This window comes from Mytilus edulis, chromosome 1 (assembly GCF_963676685.1).
Source record: "Mytilus edulis chromosome 1, xbMytEdul2.2, whole genome shotgun sequence".
In the NCBI taxonomy this organism is placed as follows: domain Eukaryota; kingdom Metazoa; phylum Mollusca; class Bivalvia; order Mytilida; family Mytilidae; genus Mytilus; species Mytilus edulis.
In genome coordinates this window covers 31,860,897-31,881,637 of record NC_092344.1, presented here as the reverse complement: position 1 = coordinate 31,881,637, position 20,741 = coordinate 31,860,897, and the positions used below count along the sequence as shown (strand labels likewise).

At 30.4% G+C, this 20,741-nt stretch overlaps 1 protein-coding gene across 1 annotated transcript; it reads left to right on the top strand.

Moving 5' to 3' along the window:
- Positions 1-702: 702 nt before the first annotated feature.
- On the top strand, positions 703-20,454 carry LOC139529772 (uncharacterized). Its single transcript, XM_071325656.1, has 14 exons — positions 703-866; positions 3,740-3,975; positions 4,668-4,771; positions 5,451-5,589; positions 6,403-6,506; positions 7,325-7,381; positions 7,860-8,027; positions 12,543-12,673; positions 13,504-13,646; positions 14,407-14,491; positions 15,230-15,288; positions 16,010-16,114; positions 16,607-18,233; positions 19,533-20,454. The coding sequence occupies exons 2-13, from the start codon at positions 3,763-3,765 to the stop codon at positions 16,676-16,678; spliced, it is 1,380 nt and encodes a 459-aa protein (XP_071181757.1). The 5' UTR covers positions 703-866; positions 3,740-3,762; the 3' UTR covers positions 16,679-18,233; positions 19,533-20,454.
- Positions 20,455-20,741: the final 287 nt, after the last annotated feature.

Genomic DNA, 20,741 nt, shown 5'->3' with positions numbered 1-20,741 from the left:
TTGTCTTCGGTTTGTCGCTAAAAAAATAGATTGTTCTGCGCCGAAGGCGAAAAAAAAAGTTTGCACAGTAAAAAAAACCATAGCCCCCCCCCCCAGAAAATCAAATGGTTGCTGCCTAAGTAAGATCTTTCTATACAAATCCTTGTTGGAATATAGTTGGACACATATATATGAGGGGGAGGACAGGGGGGTACCCTTCTCCCTTCTCCCACCCCTCTTCTCCTTTCTCCTACCCCCGTTCTCCTTTCTCCCATAAGAATAAAACATCTCCTTTTGAGATATTTTTTCTTGAAATATTAGAAATTTTTTTAAAAGGAGAGATATTTAATTTTTTCTCCTTTCTCCAACTTTTTCTCCTTTCTCCCAGCCTTCCTCTCCTTTCTCCTACCCCCTTTCTCCTTTCTCCCACCCCCTTTCTCCTTTCTCCTACCCCCTTTCTCCCTGTCTCCCTTACCCCTGTCCTCCCCCTCATATATTTGAATGTCTGCCAATCAAGCTATCGAGGCACACCTCCACTATAAAATGGATAACCTCTCTGAATTAATTATATAATCTGAATAAGGATTGATAAATCTAAAAATAAAGGATCGTTCCACGAACAATAGGAAGCTTTAAATCAATTATTTATACACACTATATATTCGGTCCTGAGTCCGGATTCGTCTGCTATATTTTAGCATCATTACCAACTGGTTTCCATTTAGAAATATATTTTTTTTGTTAACGACAAGATGGTACGGATCCAGTTAACGTAACAAACAACAAAGTTCAGAAACTCGTCTGAGAGACACATGCACAAACTCATCAGAAGTAAAAAGTTAATGCTGCATATACAAGAAGTTCTGCAGATTGTTTTTATTATCTGTGTATGTATATCATGTTTTCTCAATGCGTCATTCATCGTGCTTTTTCGTAAATTATAAGTTATAGGACTTATAATTTACATAATAAATTATCTGAGCAAACAAGCCATAATAAGGATAAGTCAACATGTGCATTACTGATGACGTTGCCCTGTCTACATTATAAAACAAGAGTTATTGCTTTACACCTTATCTCTATTCCCAGTACTAGTACTTCAAATAATTAGGCTGTCTAGAAAGGCTATTTTTGAATTTGCTGTTACACCTTACGAAGGAAGGCGTCCAAATTTTTTTTATCAAAAAGCCATACTAAAACGGCATAATTATTTGGACTATATTCCCTGGTGACACAAGTATCTCTCCTGATTGAACTATTGACGTCATACAACAATCAATTTTCCATTGTCATGATTGTGGTGTCACATATTTTGTATTACAATGTATGACGTCAAAATTTTACTGGAACGTTTTTTACATTGTATGTCCAGTTATGGACAAATAGCGATAATTTAGGTGTATTCAGACAGGCCCATAATTTACATAAGGACTCGGTTAGCACTGGGAACAGTATATCTAACGGAAAATGAATCGAGGCTTTTCAGTATAAGATTGATAAAAAAATCTTGGACGTTATAAGACTTTGAGAGATTTATGGATTTTGGTAGCATGTGACTGAAAACTATCAGAACTGCTCAATGAATTAAGCACATTCTTTTAATTCTAATCCTTAATAAATACAATTTTTTCATAAAGTGGATATATTTTGTCATAAAAAAATGACCCAAAATTGTGATTTATTTGATCATGTGTTGATGTGAAGTGTTTTATAAAAATGGTTTGAGATTTTGGAAATGCATTCCGCTCAATTTTTTTATTACCCTGTTTGCCATTCTGTACCTTTCTGTGGTGTAATGAATACAATTTCGATACACTGGCAGCACTTTAAACTTAAAATTTAGTTTGAATGACATTTTATCAATGATGATACATCTTGGCTCAAAAAGGGCGTTAAAGCAAAATCATAGAATAGACTTCACAGGCATCATAATTATTTGGACTAGAACCCTTCCTGCTATGAGGACGAGATACTGATAGAATCCAGCACATTTGTTTGTGGATTAATAAAGTCTACCATTGTGTGATGTGTGATTAATGTATAAAGTAAGAAGTGTTGAACAATCCATGCGGAGGAAACTCACAGACTGACTGAGAAAATATAAGTCTCCATATTCATTTGTGCACAAAAAGTCTGGTGCCAATAACACAAAGAGTCTGTTGCCACAAATTTTCCAAATTAACCATCATTTAAGACCTAAATAGTGCATGAAACAGTTCCGAAAGGGAAAATGTCTACATTTAATGAATAATAACCAAAAGTTTACTTAGAAAAGAAAACAGCAAGCCTAAAACACGCTTCAAGTGGACATCTTTCCATGAAAAATGTTTGTTTTCAAGTTGGGGTACCTAGTTGGTGGAAACAATTTGAAATACAGATACATGTATCATGCAAGATAAATAATTTTCCCATTCCGTGACATCAAGCTTATTTGGAAATATCAATTCTGCTTTAATACAAGTTGAAAGAAATAACCACTCACGCTGAATGGTGTCATCTGAAAACGCGATAAGTCTATTGCTGAACCTGATTAGTACAATTAGGTAGTGTCAAGTCACGTCAATATACATGTATGTTCCTGCTTAGTAGATTAAAATTTTGTTATTCAATGTTTTTTATTTATGTTTATTTTTATACATGTAGTATTTCTAAACCATAAGTGAGAACTGGTTGCATGTATGTTTTGTAGATGGATATTGATGTTACTGGTTCTAGCCAGTTAGTTCCATGAAAACCATGCAGCAGAAAGTAGACTATATGCAGCTGTTCCACACAAATTTGTTGTATTTTAATTTGTTCGTCATGAAGTGTTTCCGATTTCATTCTTGATGTTGATTGAATTGTACCCAAATGTATTGAACTTGCTACAAATGGCATTTGTTGGTTCTTTAAGTTAAAAACACAATTATGATTTTTAACTTTTCTAGTTTTGTTATCCACCTCTATGATTACACTTTTTTTGTGGTTGTAACTGGCTATATTGCAGAGCATGATTAATTAAATTTGTAAGTCATATGGGTTGTCACTCAAAACTGCAATATCATCTGCACATGCTACAATGTTAATGTGACCAATCTTACATCCTTCATTCCTTGAGTTGATACAATTTTTATCAATATTGTAATTATATTTACCTGTAATAGATATTAAAATAAAATAAAGTTCACAGGCTGTAAGATAAAATAAAACATCAAGTGATTATCAATAATTTGATCATAAAACATTGAGGTTTCAACAGATACTGTCAGCTGGTAGAACATTGATTTATTAAACAAAAACAATTTCAATTTAATATTACAGAATTGATAAATTGTGTTTGTACATATAGTATTACTGCAGTGTATTAATCAAATATAATGTATGTATTACATAAGTCAAAGACATATCAGTAAAATATTAGATGGATGCAAATTTTAATCATTGATTTAGACTTGCCATTTACAAGGTCAGATTGTATGTCTATAACACTTGTTACTCCCCTACAGATGAAGTCAAAGAGGACTTTTGGTTTTCACTCTGTTTGTCTGAATGTCTGTCCATCCGTCAGTCTGGCAAATCAGTTTTTCACACTTCATTTCTTCATGCTTGAAGATGTTGATTTGATATTTGGTTTATTGTTTTATCATGACAATTTGTAGATCAAGTTTTAATTTTGTTCCGGTCTGATGATTTTGTGTAGAGTTATGGTCCATAGACATAAAATATACACACTTTATTTTGTCAAACACCATAAATAATTTAAGCATGTCATATCTTCCAGATGCATTTATACCACTAGATTTCATGAAGACAGACACTATGTCTACAATGCAGTGGAAGAAACAGTGGATTGTTGCTATTGGTATTGTAGTAACTGTGTTCCTGATCTACTTGTTTGTTTCTGTAGGCTCGTCCAACAATAAATTCACAACAGAATGGCCACAGGAAACAGAAAAGGAACATAATCAGCAGTATCGTTTCTGGCCCTCTTTCAAGGTTGATACTCAACATAATGAGGTAATGACTACCATGATTACATATCATACATACATTTGCAACCATTTTCATGCCCCACCTACAACATGAAGGGCATTATGTTTTCCTGCTTTGTCAGTCTGTCGGTATGTCAATCTGTTCCGCTTCAGGTTAAAGTTTTTGGTCAAAAAGAGACTAGAGAAAGTCTAAACATTGATTATAATTTCTGTTGATGATAAGATGTCAATCTAAATATCACATTGCTTAAATATGTTTGTTGCACATTAGAAATGCATTCAGATAATTAAAAAAAAAATACACATAAAAGAGTCTTAGGAAACTTTTTTTTTTAGTGAAATGAACTAGTTTGTTTATTTCTAACATCTGTTGAAAAGTGTTGCATCCCCTCCTTTGCCCTACTGTTATTTTTTCAAATGTGCAAAACACAAATCCATGCTTAAAAGTAATAAGAACAATGTACATGATGTAAATGTTGAACATTTACTTCATGTACACATCTTCTGTTTCATCCGAAAGGTATAGAGATTAAGATGTAAAAATGTTAATTTCTTCATACTCTCTTTTTAATTTTATCAATAGTTTGGGATGCAATTTCAGAAAAATAATAAATGATACATTGATTATATTCTATGAACCACATGAACCTGATGAAATATATCAGTATATATGTGTGTTTTAAAACATGATAAAATTTCATTGTCTAATTATTTCAGAAATGGCTTAAATCCACATGTCTCAAGTCTGAAGATGATTTATCCCTTGATGGAATTATGGAAACTCAGAAAAAATGGAGTCAAAGTCAAGATTCTGAATGCAGGTACATCGATCATTAATATCAAAAAGGGAAAATGTGATACATATAAACAGAGTTCTCCTGAAAAGTGAATAGTATTCACTTTATCATGTTTATTTAAACTTTCTGCTTTAATGAATAAGTATTACTGGACAGAAATGTAATTATCTATAAATTTTTTAGATAACAGATATCCTTCATTAGTCCTGTTATTACGATTATGATGTAAAATGTATCATATCGATCTATTCTGATTTAACTCTATAACGTGTAAACCATCTTGAAATGTATACAATTAAAACAATTTAAACAGAGGATATAAACGCTCGCACAATTTTAAAATACAAATTAAAAAGTTGTAATTAAAAAAAAAAAAATCCAATAACTACGATATAACTTTAGATACATAATAACAGGAAATGCAGGTCTTAGTTTAAATTTATTTTGGAAAACAACTTTGCTTTATTATTTATTGTTGCATTGACAGTTATACCACATTTCTTTTTTTTTTATTTTGACAGCACAATGGCATGTGTTAATATAAAGAATTGAAAAAAAGCCAGAATAAAACATTTCAACATGTTAAAACCCTTTATGATGCAACTACATCATGTATATTGTCTTTTAACAGTTTTGCAGAAAAAATGAAAATAAATTTAAATTAAAATTAACTTTGCTGATACGTTGCATCTAATATTTTCAGGAGAGTGTACACAATGTTTACATCTATATTTACCATAACATCACATCCTGCAAGGGTAGTTATTCCAGATACATTTGCTGTTAAAGTTAGAAAATGGTTGGGAAACAAAGAAGAATTGTTTCAGTCTGTAAAAAAACAAGTTAGTTGATATAGTGTACATCTAAATAAGAAACAATTGTTTCATGTCATGTTATATGCTCATTTAAATATGGGCAGGCATTACATTTCTCAATATATTTATACTGAGCATAAGCCTTGAAAGAGTTAAAAAAACAAATTCTGATAGAAAATTATGATTTATTTTTTTTTTTGGGGGGGGGGGGACAATATATGACATCTTTTTTGATTTGATGAAACAAAGAGTTATATATTTGACATTACAAATTGTTCAAATACATATAAAATTACTTTTTTTTTTAAATTTAATTAAATTATAAAGTAGGTTACTCCCCATATTTCCATTGAAATCTCCAAAATTGTTCACAATAGAACTGAAATTACAAATTCAATTGTGACATTAAGCACTAGTACCTTTTAGTTTTGTCTCCTCAACAACAGGGTGTAGGTGATATAGATGTACCAGGTATCCACCATTTTTTTCACCAATGCCTTCAAATATTTCAAAAAATCAATTTCAAACAACACTTTTAGAAATGAAAAATTTTATTGAAGAAACAGAATATTCACAGAAAAAGTACATCAGTGTTTTCCGTAAAATTTAAACATGTTAAAATAAAAAGCGTATTTTAAATTATTTAGGACAGGGTTTTCACTGATAAAGATTCAAAAAATCATTATTATTTTTGAACTTTAATGAATATAATAGAAACGTATTTCTTAATCTTTGTGTAGTGAACAGTTAACAACTAACTGTTGGCTTTCATTTTCATTATACATGAAGATATCATTGCTAAATATACCATGACACTATCATTTATTATCTTTTTCTCAGACAGTAATGTTTATCTACAATGAGTACACTAGAGAACAGAACGTATATAATCCACTGAGAGAGAAGAGACCAATGGGTGTTCCACCTAGACCCGAAACAGAATAGTAAGTATATTGTACTCTTATTAAATATTCACCATTAGCTCAACCCAGTGTGATTGTTATTATTAAAATGGTACAAATGAAAAATTTTCAGATTTTAGTAAAGACAAGTTAGTTTTCAGAATTTTATCATTAAACTGGATTAAACATACCAAAACTTTACACTTATCATTGGATAACAGAACCAACACTTTACACCTATCATTGGATAACAGAACAACACTTTACACTTATCATTGGATAACAGAACAACAACTTGACACTAATCATTGGATAACAGAACAACAACCTTACACATATCATTGGATAACAGAACAACACTTTACACTAGTCTTATTATTGGATAACAGAACAACAACTTGACACTAATCATTGGATAACAGAACAACACTACACTTATCATTGGATAACAGAACAACACTTTACACTTATCATTGGATAACAGAAACAACACTTTCACTTATCATTGGATAACAGAAACAACACTTTACACTTATCATTGGATAACAGAAACAACACTTTACACTTATCATTGGATAACAGAAACAACACTTTACACTTATCATTAAATAATAGAACCAACACTTTACGTTGCATCATTGAATAACAGAAACAATACTTTACACTTATCATTGGATAACAGAACCAAAACTACATTAATGTTACATTGTATCATAACAGAACAAAAACTTGACACTTATCACTAGATTACAGAAATACTAGTATTATGTCAGTATACATATTCACTTGTCTATTATATTGGATAATTCCCCTGTTTCTGGCGGATAGAAATTGTAATTTGTGTTTTGTTTTTTTTTCAGTGTAGAAGAACTAGTACAGAAAACTCAACCATCCTGTGACTTCTGTAAATACAAATTGTAAGTCTAATACTCTATGAATTTATTTTTTCAAATGTCTTGATTCAATTGAATTGAAACATATCAAAACTGGACATGAACTTATACATTTTACATGATGAAGTTCATTCAATCAGGTTTTGGCCTATATAAACTATTCTGAGCTATTTATAAGGATTTTAGTAAACATTAGTAAGTTAAATCATTTTAGTAGAAAATTACTTTTTATGCATATTAAGGTCAGGGTCAGAACATACTTAAATAAAGTTATATGTGGCTTTGGTTTTTTTTCGGATTATCATCTTATGAATTGTATGTTCTGAAAATGTAGAAATTTAAATTTTACATTCTGTTTACTAAAATAACCAAATATAAAATGAGATGCGGTAGCGTTTGCTGTTTGCTGTTAGACAGTACAGGGAAACATGACACATACAGGTTAATACTTGAGTTTTTTGAAAGATGAATGTTGTAAATGTTATACGATTATTTTTCTCAGAAATACAGCAGAGGACACATTTGGCCGTGTAGAATCAGAACATTCCTTCACAGCAGCTAACACTTTTAAACTAGACTCCTGGCATACATTGATTTTGTTAAAGAAACATCATCCACTAAATTGGACCTATGTAGAATACAGAGATCTCATGAGCACAGCACAAAAATGGTTGGTATATATTGTCGTAGCATAATTAAGTTCTGACATTATATATCAGAATGTTTTCCTGTTTAATTAGAATTAGATTCAATATTAAGATATATTAATGAAGGTGAGGAGTTTATAATACCAATCTTTTAAGGAAAAAAGTTAAGCAATTTGTCATTTAAAGGTCAGCAGACAGTGTTGAAACAGGTACATAGTGATTTTAATTGATTACTATTTGAGGACAAATCCACTTTGGTTTTTATACGCCTGTCAAAATTTTGACGGGACGTATTATGATATACAAATGTCCAGTGTCCGTCCGTCTGTCTGTCTGTCCGTCTGTCTGTCCAGCGTAAACATGTCGCACCGTAACTTGACAACAACTTATCCAAATTTCATGAAACTCAATATAGTTATTTCTCATGATGGTGAAATGATCTGTATACTTTTTGGTGAAAATAAGATTTAAACTTTTTGAGTTACAGCACTTTGTAACTAAAACAGGGGTGTGTTTTTTATACGACCGCAAAATTTGAAAAAATTTTCGTCGTATATTGCTATCACGTTGGCGTAGTCGTCGTCGTCCGAATACTTTTAGTTTTCGCACTCTAACTTTAGTAAAAGTGAATGGAAATCTATGAAATTTTAACACAAGGTTTATGACCACAAAAGGAAGGTTGGTATTGATTTTGGGAGTTTTGGTTTCAACAGTTTAGGAATTAGGGGCCAAAAAAGGGCCCAAATAAGCATTATTCTTGGTTTTCGCACAATAACTTTAGTTTAAGTAAATAGAAATCAATGAAATTTAAACACAATGTTAATGACTACAAAAGGAAGGTTGGTATTGATTTTGGGAGTTTAGGTCCCAACAGTTTAGGAATTAGGGGCCAAAAAGGGACCCAAATAAGCATTTTTCTTGGTTTTCGCACCATAACGTTAGTATAAGTAAATAGAAATCTATGAAATTTAAACACAAGGTTTATGACCATAAAAGGAAGGTTGGTATTGATTTTGGGAGTTTTGGTCCCAACAGAATAAGGGGCCCAAAGGGTCCAAAATTAAACTTTGTTTGATTTCATCAAAATTGAATAATTGGGGTTCTTTGATATGCCGAATCTAACTGTCATGACTGTGTATGTAGATTCTTAACTTTTGGTCCCGTTTTCAAATTGGTCTACATTAAGGTCCAAAGGGTCCAAAATTAAACTTAGTTTGATTTTGACAAAAAATGAATCAGTTAGGTTCTTTGATATGCTGAATCTAAAAATGTACTTAGATTCTTGATTATTGGCCCAGTTTTCAAGTTGGTCCAAATCGGGGTCCAAAATTAAACTTTGTTTGATTTCATCAAAAATTGAATAAATGGGGTTCTTTGATATACCAAATCTAACTGTGTATGTAGATTCTTCATTTTTGGTCCTGTTTTCAAATTGGTCTACACTAAAGTCCAAAGGGTCCAAAATTAAAATTAGTCTGATTTTAACAAAAATTGAAATCTTGGGGTTCTTTGATATGCTGAATCCAAAAATGTACTTAGATTTTTTATTATGGGCCCAGTTTTCAAGTTGGTCCAAATCAGGATCTAAAATTATTATATTAAGTATTGTGCAATAGCAAGTCTTTTCAATTGCACAGTATTGCGCAATGGCAAGAAATATCTAATTGCACAATATTGTGAAATAGCAAATTTTTTTTTAATTAGAGTTATCTTTCTTTGTCCAGAATAGTAAGCAAGAAATATCTAATTGCAAAATATTGTGCAATAGCAAGATTTTTTTTAATTGGAGTTATCTTTTTTTGTCCAGAATCAACTTAAATCTTTGTTATATACAATATACCATGTATATTCACTTTTTACTACCAACTGATAAATTAAAATAATCTTTACCATTCAGTGATAACAAGCAGTTTTTTTACATCTTAATATTTTATGATGTATTTAAATGAGTAGTTATTGTTGCAAACTCCATTAGAAATTTTAATTGAGATTAGTTTTGGAATAAGGGAAAGGGGGATGTGATTAAAAAAATTGGGTTCAATTTTTCTCATTTGAAATTTCATAAATAAAAAAGAAAATTTCTTCAAACATTTTTTTGAGAGGATTAATATTCAACAGCATAGTGAATTGCTCTAAGAGAAAACAAAAATTTTAAGTTCATTAGAACACATTCATTCTGTGTCAGAAACCTATGCTGTGTCAACTATTTAATCACAATCCAAATTTAGAGCTGAATCCACCTTGAATGTTGTGTCCATACTTGCCCCAACCGTTCAGGGTTCAACCTCTGCGGTCGTATAAAGCTACGCCCTGCGGAGCATCTGGTTTCACATGTCGCACCGTATCTCAAAAACGATTCTTGATTATGGCTTAAAACTTTAAACACTTCTTATTTATATTAATCTTAAAATCTGTTCAATTTTTGGTGAAATTGAAAATTTCATTTTTGAGTTATTGAGTATTTTGTAAAGAAGGGGGAGGGTTTTTTACATGTCGCGCCATATCTTAAAAACAATTTAAGATTATTGCTTAAAACTTTACACATGTCTTTGATATATTAATCTCAAGATCTGTATACTTTTTGGTGATGATTCAAAATTTCATTTTTGAGTTATTGAGTATTTTGTAAAAAAGGGGGAGGTTTTTTTTTACATGTTGTGCTGTATCTCAAAAACAATTTATGATTATTGCTTAAAACTTTACACACTTCTTTTTTATATTAATCTAAAGATCTGTATACTTTTTGGTTTTGATTCAAAATTTTATTTTAGTGATATTTAGTTTTTTGTTAAAAAAAAAAAAACAGGGTGGGGGGTTTCACATGTCCCACCTTGTCTCAAAAACAATGTATGGTTATTGCTTAAAACGTTCTCAGAAACTATTTATGATTATTGCATAAAACTTCCACACAAGACATTGGGCGTATCATGCGCTCATGGCACAGCTGTTTATTTCTAATCTCTGACAATAGTGTTGGAGTTAACAATTCATTTAGGTTCATTCTGTGGTTCAAGTTTTTTTAGATATCAATTACTTTGTCAAACCTAAATGGACATAATGTTTTTCATAGGGATGGCCATGAGTACTGGAGTACTCGGGTACTAACTCAGAAGGCAGAGGTCTCGGGTACAATTTTAGTACTCTTGTACTCATTTGCTTGTTTTAAATCTTGAGATTTTTCTCCTCAAATTTTCCATCACTTTAGTTCCGTTGAAATACTTCTTCATAATACAATGTAAAATTCATTAACATACCTTTATTCTGAGACTTCTATTTGTTACTACTATATAGTAGTCTGTTCCTTCGGAGTAGATGTTTTCATGTTTACTACTTGTAACAAAAAAAATAGAAACTCAAACAGTCTTTCATCTGAAGTTGTTGACCAGATCATATTTCTAAACAAGAATAAAATCAAAGTACCCTGCAGTGAATCCTACCAATTAGAGACATTTTGAACTGGGTTTGTACATGGATCAACACTTTCATTGATTAATAACTCATCACAAGTTGTAAAGTTACCTTTGTTTGTTAGTAAAGACTTCTATGTAAACATAATTGGTATGAAAAGTACGTTTGAATTAATTTAATTACTCTTTATTTGATATGAGAGCGACATTCAAACCCATAAGTCGAAAGTAAACTGTACTGTGTGGAGTTCAATTTTTTAGACGTAAACAACCTCCTTGGAATACATGAAGTATAAACTTAACATGCTTAAGGTAGATGGGGTGTCTAAATTATAATCCATAGAATTTTTTAATAATTTGCCAAAATGTAGTTTATATCATGCTTTTTTGAAAAAAATCATAAAAAGAATGGGTCACCGGGCTTATTTTCACGCTACACGGTGTTCAAAATTGACAAATTTTGTATAGATTATGCATGGAAAACCCAATTTTCTGCAATAAAGCGTAATCTACACCATAGAATTTTGAGATAACATATGAGAAGATGGCTTTAATAGTATGCTTTCAGTTAAGAAAAAGAAACAATGGGGTCACCGGACCCGTTTTCTTGCTACATTATAAAATAGGTAAATTCCTAACACATTATATAGTAAAAGTACCTTAATCTGAATTATCTGCCCTTGTATTTGAGTTGCCTCCCCTTATGTTGCAAAGTTGGAAAAAAATTGATTAAACTAATTTTTTCTGTTTTTTGTAAAATACAACCATAAATATGATAAAACATGTCATTTTCTATATCGAAGTGGAAGTTCTTACACATGAATTACCTACTACTCTAAAAATTTGCACATTCTATTAAAGATTTAGACCTTGTTTTCTGGTATTTTCAAATCAAAGATGGAGGAAGACACCCTATCTACCTTAAAGAAGCTTCTTCATGTTCAAGTAACTGCATCTGATGAAAAAAAAAATTATTGTATTATTTTACTGATTTTACTGATAAATGGGCTTAAGTTTTGGCAGTCAACTTTACACTATATTGCTGAGGCAGCAACCACGTATAATGATTTACTAATATCTTAATAATGTTTATGTTGTTGTTGATACAGTGTAAATAAAATTTTATTGCAGGTTAGATAAGGCATATCAACAAAATTCAAGATACAAATATCCCATGTTTGTATGGGACCTTCTGCCTCATGCAGGAGCTAGTCAAGTTCACCCACATGTACATGGATTTTTAGATGCAGACAGATATCAAGGTTAGTAACACTAGTAATGTCATATATTATTGGGTCGATTTACAAATTCAACATATTATACCCAACCACATTATTTATTCATGCCAAAAGAATAGAAATAAACTAATATTTGATTAATTTGCTAGCAATATTTAAGTACAACAGGACCAGTAACCTCATCATTAATCTAACATTTAATTCTAATCTAACAGATTCACAAACTGATGTAAAAGATAATACATTTTATCAAACATCTTATTTGATTTGATGCACAGAATATATGGAGTTTATGATACTAGATCTAGATGTTACAAAATTGACAGTACACACATGTCTTGTCGCTATGTAATTTGAAAATATCAACTGATTATAATAACTTTGAATATAATGTAAGGTAATTAAGTCAACCTTGAATTTAATGTAAAGTAATCCAGTCAACTTTGAATTTAATGTAAAGTAATCAAGTCAACATTGAATTTAATGTAAAATAATCAAGTCTACTTTAAATTTAATGTAAAGTAATCGTCAACTTTGAATTTAATGCAAAGTTATCAAGTCAAAAAATGATATGATTTTCGAAATGCTATCAGTGTCACATACATTTTTGTACAAGTTTCAAGTAGAGCAGAAATTGCTCACTCTTTCAGAGCACCTTAGATAGGTTAGTTTTGTTTAGTCTTTAGTTTTCTATTGAATGTGTTGTTGACTTGAATGTCTTTTTTCAGTGGCATTTTCAGTTTCTCTCCAAATTTTGAGTTAAGGGTGTCTCAATGGTATCTTTTGACTCTCTTTTAAATCATGGAATTATTTCTTTTAAATAACTTACAACTTTTTTTATATTTACCAATCAGGTGCTGTAGAGAATTGGAGAGTAGGAGCTGATGAGTATAATGAAGATTTTCCTACTCAGAATTATTTCTCCGATTTTGTATCGGTACATATGTCCTTAGGATTAGCTGTACAATATGGTGATGCAGTAGCTATTGCTAGTATTGTGAGTAATTACTAATATGATGCTGGAAAATAAAGTAGAAAAATTCTCAGTGCTAAAAATACATGATATTTGTCCTTAATTGAATAAACTAAGTTTTAAAAACGATACCATTGGTCAAACTGGTATGACTTCCCATCTTATCTAATAGCAAAACATGAACATTTTCTCCATGATTTTAAAGACCTTAATGTGACATTTAAATGAACAACAATTGCCTATGCTTTTGGGATAATGGCTAATTATACTTTATAAAGTCTAGAAAGGTTTCATTATAGAAATGTATTCTAGGAAAAGCCACACAATATATAGACCACCAAATAAGCATTCTAGGTGCTGGCTTTGTTTGTCTCATGTGAACATTGTTATGCATTTAAATGCATACCATAATCTTGTACATGTTCTTGTGGTCTTGTGATAGCTTGTTCCTAATGCAGAAAGTTATTGGTTCATTCCGTGGTTTTGTTAAAAGCAAAGACTTAAAAAAATGAGTTTAGCTTCCTCTCTGACAAGCAAGCAACATCTAAAGGTTTGGCTCATAGTCAGAATAATCTTTCTTGATTGGATGATATTTTTTCCTGCACACTTGTCAGCTAGAACAATAAAATCCAGCTTAGCATCTCAGCTAGTACAAAGAAAGATATAGTCATATCTCATAAAAATTGTCCTGAATGTATATAAATGGGCTTTTTGTGGAAACTTATTGTAGAATTTTATGCAATTATTATAAATCAATAAAATAATAAATCACCTTTCATTTCAGTTACCAAAAAAAGACAATGAAGTTATAGTATTAGGTCAAAGACCATCAGAAGATTTTTTCAAATTACAGTATTTTGTTTACAGAGGTAAGTGTACAAGTGATATGAAAAGAAAATCTTTTTAAATTGTTTTGATAAATACTTAAAATGTTTGATAAACATGATTAATGAAAGTTTGAAAAGGATGAGTTGTAAGTAAACTTTGTGGAAAGTATACACTCATAACACTCTTTGCGAATTGTAGTTGCCAAATATGCCTTTTAACAGACAACTGCCAAAAAGTTAAGAAATTAAACATTTTACACAGAAATTTAGAAAAATTTCATTAGATAAGTATATTTATATTAGACTGTTAGATCATGATTATACTGTTTTAAAAATTATTGATAATTAACATGTACATCAAAGTCATCAGTTCTTTAAGTCGAAAACTTCACCATTTATCCAAATTAGCAGTTAGTTCCCTTTATATATTACAAAGCTGACCCTTCTCAACATTTTAAATGGTTACCACTAGCTAGCCTGAAATATTTGAGCCCACAAATGTAGAAAGATGGTGTCTCTTAATAAAACCGAGATCAGTATGATGAAGGCCAAGTAGTGATATAAACCTGTTGATTCAATTGCAGAAGACTCTCGTTATTTTATTGTATTCAAGGGACAAACATACTTTTAGATAACAGAAATTTGAGATACCAGGAGTGAAATAATGTTTATCAATTGGGACAGCTGTTTTACCTTTAGATAGCTGAAACTTTTGTATAAGAATAATAGAGTTTGATATAACAAGACTTTACTGTACATGTATATTGTTTTTACTTTCAGCTTTCATAGAAGATATGAAAAAGCTGTGTTTTAGTTCAGGTTTTGCTTTGCCTAGTCTGGTGAGTGATATGTTATAACCTCCCTCTTAATGTGGGTTAAGACTACATGAAATGCAATCAAAACGCTATGGAACTGACTGGATATCTAAATCTTGTTTATCACTGACACTGCCTTTTTGATCCCCATTATATAATGCATTGATCATGTTGATCAAAGCAATCTATGCATCCTATACAAGAACATTCCTGCAATTTATCAATGTAATATGTGCTCAGATATTCAAGTCACAAAATGATGTTACACTTATTAAGAAAATAAAAAAACTTTTGCAAGGTGCTAGAATCTACTATCTTTTCTAAAAATATGAATAGATGTCATTGTTAAAGTCATCTTGAACAATAGGAGTTATCTTCCTTTGTCCAGAATTGTAGCTGAAACAACTGCGCCCAAAATCTTATACAATGCAATATTTAATTTTACTTCCCACTGATACATTAAAGCATTCTTAACCCTTCAGTGCCTACAATCCCTTTTGCTGTATATTTACTGAATATATGTCATAGATAGGATCCTTTTCTTGTATTTTTTGCTGTGCATGTACTAATTTTATGTCATGGACAGTTACCCAAAATCTGGTCCTTTCTACCAGTTATAACTATTGTTGATGGTAGTAAATGGATTCTGTTTATCAGTGACTCAATTTTGCTTATTTTCCGCCAATTTATTTTCATTTGAGAACATTTTGATTATTTTTTTATAATTCTTATTTATTTTTTTTAGGATGAGGCAGCTGGGGAAGGTAAAATTCCAGCTTATGTTAGAGCTATAACCAGAGGTGCAGTAGAGGAAATTAGATCTGATATAAGTTCATTAGAATTATTTACTGTAAGTTTAAAGTTTAAACATTTGCTCTTACAATTTTTAATTGCGATGAAGTATTATTTTTTTGGTGATTGATTAATGTTCAAATGAGAATATAGAATTTTTGGAATAACTTTTTCTCTGAAATTCAAATAGGAAGCACATTGGTCTATTATTGCAATTTTGTTTGCTATTGAAAGATTTGAATTCACAAATGCTCACAGTTATTTCTCTTATTAGTATCTTCTTGCTTTACATTAATAAAAACATGAAGCTGAACAAAAAACAGATTTGAAAGAAAGTATTTGAATTACACAATTCTGAAACAAATCTGTGCATACTTGCATATTTATAAAGAAATTTGGATATGAAAAGAAAAAGATTGAGCCAATGATGAGCATAATATTTGTCAAGTCATCTAACAAAAATATAAGAACATTCTGACCACAAGAAATTTGAATAAGAGATATGTTTTGCGATTTATAAAGTATGTATTATTTAATATTTTTATTTCAGTCACAAAATGCCAATACAGATCCATATAAAGTCATCAAGTTCATAAAAGAATCAATAAAGAAAAGATCCTGATAGTGAAAGTACATTAGAAGTCTGTGATTTATCAAGTTCATTTGTATGTGAGGTTATATTTTGTGAAAGTGGGTATTTATATTATGTATGAGTGCATATCTTTTTTTTATAATAAATATTAAATTATTTTAATGTTGTAGTGCAATTTCCAAAACATGTCTGAATTAGAACCACTGTAAATTCAGAAATTATTGTATGCATTTATTATTGCGATTTTGTCATTTTAGACTTAAATGCGATTTTAATATATACGATTTTGAGAAAAATCCTCTTTGATGTATATAAAATATTCCAAAAAGCGAGTTTAAATTATTGCTTTTGCAACTCTGTCCCATTTTTTACAATAATATCTGAATTTCCAGTACTTATTAACTATTGTCTTTGGGTATTGTACATTGTTGTTTCTGGTCCATAAAGGACCAATTGTTAATTCAACATTGTGGTATTTTTTTATTATTTAAAATAATATATACCTTTCAGATAGGAAATTAGACTAAATTATGATTTAATAAGAATTATGTTGTAATATTATAACATGTTACATTAAGTGTTTTACCAAATAGTGCTAAAAATTTCCATAACAAAAACAGTGTTTTGGTTCCAGAAATGTTATTTTCATCAATTGAAGAAATAACTAAGAGTTTTCAATAGAGAAAATAAAGAGAACACCCTCTCCTTTACAAAAAAAGAAAAGCAAAGTCTTCCCTGCAAATATATTATTTTTAGAATAAAATGAAGGAATCTGGACAACTTTACAATTATATAAGATAGATATTTTCAACGTCTATAAAAATTTAAATATGCAAATTAGAGAATATGTCAATGTAACTTGTGCTTGTGAATAGCTTTCATTGCCATGGGGAAACTTTTTTATGTTTGTAGGGAAAATATGAGGCTGTATTGTTATTGTACATGGTATTACAGCTATTTTTATAATCCTTGTAGTTTGAAGGTTTGGTTGGCTTGCTTGCTTTGTTTGTATAAATGTTTGCACAAGTATCAAATAGCATTATAAAAGCTGAAGCACAACCTTTCAATTGATTGCAATTGTAAAACTTATTTTAAATGCTTGAGCAAATAGTCATCAAAACAAAACAAGCAAGCTAACCAAACCTTTAAACTACATGCAATAGGAAAATAGCTGTAACTGTAGTCAATTCTTACAAGGGTTATTGAATAGTATATAATTATTTAAATACTTGATATTCATTTTATTTATGATTGAGTTTTGCATATCTGATTTGGCATGGTTCACATTGAACTATTTTTTTGCTCAGGATCATTTATAAATTATGTCCCATCATCATGTAAGGATTAAATATATGATATATTATGAATCAAAACTGCATTTTACAAGTGATAAAAAAATTGTTTTTCTTTATTGTTGTTGATTGGATGTATAACTTAACCGGTTTTTTTTTATGGCAGTTAAAGTTGGTGAATGTTTTATTGTATTTATTTCTCCATAATCCATCTCATCTCCAACTGTTGGAACATTTATATAACAAAATATGACTTTATATAACAAAATATGACGGGTACACAAGTGAGTAAGGCCGTTTTTATTTAATAAGTTGGTTTACGGACATCAGCCCAAAAAACTTCGGGTAGGAGGAGGGGAAAAAAATAAATTTAAACTAGATCTTTCCAGTTTTTGTTTTTTTACTTGGTTTACGGATATCAGCCACAAAAAAATAGGGTAGGAGGAAAAAAAAAATAATTTAAACTTGATTGAAAAGACTTATTTATAGTTTTGTAAAACTTGAAAAGCCTTTTGATAATACCTTTTATTCAGCATCTTTTGTAGGTTTTGTGGAATTAATAAATGCGACAACAAAAACACATCACATAGAACAAGTCCATATTAAAAGACAAAGGCAAATCTAAGAGCATATTGCATGTCAACACCTATAAGGACAGAGCATATCAGACAGTATTTAAAAGTATAAACAGAAATTTACTGTCAGGAGCCTGTAATTCAGTGGTTTAATATTGTTTGTTGGTGTGTTACATATTTGTTAATTTTTTTTAGTACATTTTTTTACATTTAATTAGGCTGTTTGTTTTCTCACGTAAATTGTTTTACATTTGTCATTTTGGGGCCTTTTATAGCTTATGCGGTATGGGCTTTGCTCATTGAAGAAGGCTGTACAGTGATCTATAGTTATTAATTTCTGTGTCATTTGGTCTCTTTATGAAAAATCAGAATATGGAATGCATCCTGGGCTGGAGGATTAAGGACTTTTTCTTTATCCGGTGTTTCTTGAATTTCCCGGCATTTTATCATAAGGTACTTGGTATTAAAGTTGATAAGAACGTCCACCGGTGTAGTTTCAGGTGTAACGGTTCCATTGTCATTTATTTTGCCGTGGTCACTACTGCCGGCCCTTATTTCTTCAATCACAACATTAAAGTTTTCTAATTGTTCATTAATGACTTGACCTATGGTTTCATGACGAAGGCATTTCACAAATTTTTTGTCTGATAATATTGAATTGTTTAGGACGTCCACATCCAGATGGATGTACACTGGTTCATTCATAGTAAACAAACCATGCCCTGATATCGTCTGGTTCCTAAACGGAAGTCAGGGTTTAAGGATGCGCAAACACGTGAACAGCTAACCAGTCACGTTTCCGGTGCACTGGTTCACGATTTTTTAATGCAGTAATAGGAACCAGAATTACGAAACGTAAACACAAAAATACCGTTTAAAATTTTCTTAGTAAATCGATAAATATGAGGTCGGCGGAAATAATTTTTAAGGGCAAATGTGCGATTATTTTTATTTGAATTAGCGAAAATTCGGGTCGGCGGATCCGTAAACCAACTTATTTAATAAAAATGGCCTAAGCAGTATTTGAATCAATTTAATAAACAAATTCTTTTTTTGTTTTTGTAAAAAAATAGTTGTTACCATAAGATTAAATAATTGTAAATTTTTCAAACTAAAAAAGAATTTCTGCTTCAATAAATACAAATTTCAGTTATTAGGGACCAGTCTGCTATTGTCTTTAGGGATCTGAGATGGTTGATTATGTATTCACTTATAGATAATTTCTTTTCACATGTTTATTTTTCCGTAATATTTTGTAGTTCCTTTTTTTTAATGGGATATTTATGCCTAATTTTTCCTTGGCAGCCTACCTATGCATTCCTTATGAAAAATCTAGATTCCTCTCTGTTCCAGAGACATATTTGTTTTCCTGTTTAAAAGCTTAATGTTTGTATCTCTATAAGAGGCACACTAACTCATAAACACTTATTTCAATATATTAATAATTTTGAAGATTAACGTGTTATTCATTAAAAAAAGAAGGTCATTCAAGAAAAGTTGTTATTGGGAATTTTAACTAAAAGTACAAAATTATTATTGACCTCTGCAAAACCATATTATTTTTAGTTGTTATTTGTGTTTGATACTGTTATTGTCTTCAACAGGTACCTTCAGAGAATCTATGTAACTTGTTGTCTTAAAAGTTAATTTGTGGATTTTAAGCTAAGAGCAGCTGCCCTACAATTGTAAAATTTCAAATTGCTTTATATTGATAAGATGCATGGCAACCAAAGATGACATACTGTATTGATCATGTTCTGCTGATTTGGAAATTTGTACATAAAGATCAATTTGAATATGTGTAGACATTTGTAGTGTTCAATTAACCTAATCCATTGTATTATTTTTCCTTATTCAACAATTCCTGATCTTTATTCTATGCAATCAAGCTTTATTTGTTAATTGTGAAACTTTTATTAAATGATTATTTATATTCTTATTTTGTATTTAGTAAGTAATTTGTTAATGTTTCCTTATGAAATTGTTTGAATTGATTACTTCCTCCAGTCATTATCCAGAATATATGTTACAACCCTCAACCCTGCAGGTCTTTCATTAATAAGTTTACCCCTTCTGTGCTAATGATAAGTGCCGCCTGAATTTAGAAATTTGTATGTAAGATATTCATGGAATATAAAGAAAAGTACCAACTACAAATGAAAAAAACACCTGTCAACGTGTAAGATATTGAAGCCATCAGATGAACATTTGGTCAATAAATGTCTA